This window comes from Morone saxatilis, unplaced genomic scaffold (genome assembly GCF_004916995.1).
Source record: "Morone saxatilis isolate NCDOM2014 unplaced genomic scaffold, NCSU_SB_2.0 Contig22, whole genome shotgun sequence".
Lineage (NCBI taxonomy): Eukaryota > Metazoa > Chordata > Actinopteri > Moronidae > Morone > Morone saxatilis.
In genome coordinates this window covers 18978432-18981356 of record NW_023339785.1, presented here as the reverse complement: position 1 = coordinate 18981356, position 2925 = coordinate 18978432, and the positions used below count along the sequence as shown (strand labels likewise).

At 41.0% G+C, this 2925-nt stretch overlaps 1 protein-coding gene across 1 annotated transcript in view; it reads left to right on the top strand.

The window, feature by feature from the left end:
* LOC118333147 (cytoplasmic polyadenylation element-binding protein 4-like) overlaps positions 1-2851 on the top strand; it is a gene marked incomplete at both ends in the record, with an annotated part of 3385 nt that extends 534 nt beyond the window's left edge. The window contains 6 exon segments of the mRNA XM_035668670.1: positions 779-802; positions 1162-1338; positions 1565-1654; positions 1767-1885; positions 2461-2575; positions 2670-2851. Of these exon segments, the coding sequence (XP_035524563.1) occupies positions 779-802; positions 1162-1338; positions 1565-1654; positions 1767-1885; positions 2461-2575; positions 2670-2851 (707 nt within the window).
* Between the last annotated feature and the right edge of the window lie 74 nt (positions 2852-2925).

The window sequence follows — 2925 nt, the reverse complement described above, 5'->3', positions numbered from 1 at the left end:
TCTTGGAGGAAAATAGAGAATTTAATAGATCTGCAGTGAGAGATTAGAATCACGTGGTTTAAATATGTTGTGGCTTTGGACAGATTTATCTATTTATTTGTTTTATAAGGGTTTCAGTTAGATACCACTAAATATTTCACACTGGTCCTTTAAACATAGCTGATTGGAATTTGCTCGCATAAATTTAAAAAAAAGAGAAACTTCTGGATATCCCATCACCACACACCATAAAACGAGTAATAAAAACATAAAATGACTTAAGTCACGTTACTTGTTTTATATCTTTCTAAACTGCTGCGGTACACGACCAAAATGGCTCAGTGGAAGGAAACCAGATCAGACCGGCTAAATGGGGAAATAATCCAGTTCTGCCAGGTGTCAGGAGGTTCAGATAACGCAAAGGTCAAACACATAATACCACAAATATGCTGGTAAAGGCAGATGATGATTGTAAGTTCGATTTATATTTGTGGTTATCTTGAAAATACCGTCGTCAGACACTGATTCACACAGTTTATGAATACAGGTGAGAGCAGATGTAAGTTTTTTTTTTTTTCCCTCTTAAGGTTTAAATAACATTTGATAAAAAGCATCTCGGCAAGTGGAAACTCAAAATGGCTTTTATTTTGAAATACAGTGACCATTTTGGTTTGTGATCCACCAAATTAATTTCAAGTCCTGACGATGTTTCACGTGTTTTTATTTAGTGCCTTTTTTTTCTTTTACCAAAATAAAAATAAAACCATTTCAAGAGTGTTTTGTGTTGTTTTACATGCAGCGAGAAGTTATGGCAGAAGACGAGGTAAAGCTTGTGAATGTGTCTTCTATGTTCTTTAAAAAGCTGCAATGAACCCTCAAATCATGACTTTGTAGCCTCTGTGTTTGTCTGCTTGCCTGTTCAGTGTTACTGATCATTGAATATCATTTCTGTAGGGCGTTAAAGCCTTCAAAGGTTGCCTGCCAAGACCTAGTGGTGATAATACTCATGCTTTTAAATGTCATCAAAAATAGCAATCATGGCTGCTTTTGTATGTATTTCTTGACCCAAATTTATTTACATCTAATCAGACTCCCTGCTCATTGTGACATTAATACGTTTCAACAGTTCAGCCTCGCTAGTGGCAAACCAATATGTGTAATCTAGATCATTCTCTCCACTAGGTCACTCCTCTCTGTTCCCCATGGAGGACGAACGCTCTTTCGGAGAGGACGAGTCAGGTGACCAGGGGCTTGCTGGCCTTGGTTCGGCCCACTGTTTCCCCCACCTCAATGGTGAACGTGTGGAGCGATATTCTCGCAAAGTGTTTGTTGGAGGGCTGCCCCCAGACATAGATGAAGGTATAAACGTGTTACAGCTGCAGGGGATGCTTCTCTAGCCCCAGTGTTCAAGTCTAAATAGGTCCAAACCTACAATATTGGCTTTCATTTGTGAGAATTGATTGTAAAATTATATAAATACAGGGATATCACATATTTTGTAATGTTTACAACTCTCATTTCAGCTTTACTGTATGTGAAACTTGTATTAAATACTGTCACTGATTACTTTGATTAACGTTTTCAGATGAAATCACTGCCAGTTTCCGCCGATTTGGTCACTTGTTCGTCGACTGGCCCCACAAGGCAGAGAGCAAGTCCTATTTTCCACCAAAAGGTTAGTGAAACCAGTTGAACGTAATGTTTCTGCTACCGTGTTGACTGTACAGCAACGTGATGACGAGTATTTGCTGTGCGTGCTCATTGTTCCGTATGTCCAACCTTTCCAGGATATGCATTCCTGCTGTTTCAAGACGAGAGCTCTGTTCAGGCCCTGATTGACGCCTGTATTCAGGAGGACGGCAAGCTGTACCTGTGTGTCTCCAGTCCCACCATCAAAGACAAGCCTGTGAGTTTGTTTTTATGTTCAGCTGCTTACAACAAGTACAACACTAACAGAAATGTTACAACAATAGACTCTTGTTTGTTTTAGTTTGTCTGGTCATTGTATCTCAGAAAACTGGAAAGTTCAGTACAGTTCCCTAAATTGGGTAACCTGACTGCGGCAGATGGTTTGTTGCACAGAACCAAGAAGGGGAAGTTGTCATTGGAAACTGTTCGAAAAGGGCAAGCGCGTTCAGAAAATACTTGGCAGCTGCCACAATGAATCATCCGTTCATTCAATCTGATAACAAACCATATAACACGGTCAAACTCCTGCCGAAGCCAGTTGGCAGTAGAGCAAAAACAAATACACTGCTGTTGTTTTGTCAATGAAGAAATACTCGTCAGTTCTGATGTAACTAGCAGCAGCTACGCTAACCTCTGCAGCAGCAACCGCCATCGTTGTTTTAGAGCAGTCACTTCTCAATGCGTTAATCCATATTACATAAACTGCAAGCCGCTTTTATTTTCACAATCCAAAATGTATCTTTCTTAAAAAGGACTGAGAGGAAATTAATGTTTCATCTTCTGGTTTTGTAGGTTCAGATCCGACCCTGGAACCTAAATGACAGTGATTTTGTAATGGATGGCTCTCAACCATTGGACCCGAGGAAAACTATCTTCGTAGGAGGTGTCCCTCGTCCCCTGCGTGCAGGTACGTGTGTGTGTGTGTGTTCACCCTTTACTGTATTACATTCCTAGGACTAGTTTTGATCCCATTAACTTTGCATTGTGTATTGTTATTCCAGTGGAGCTTGCCATGATCATGGACCGTCTGTACGGGGGAGTGTGTTACGCTGGGATCGACACAGACCCTGAACTCAAGTATCCAAAAGGGGCGGGCCGAGTAGCCTTCTCCAATCAGCAAAGCTACATTGCAGCCATTAGTGCCCGATTTGTTCAACTGCAGCACGGGGAGATTGATAAACGGGTGAGTCCATCGGATCTTAAAAATAAAGAGTGGATGTTCATAAAATATTAACTCCCACCTGTCTGACAAGCTGC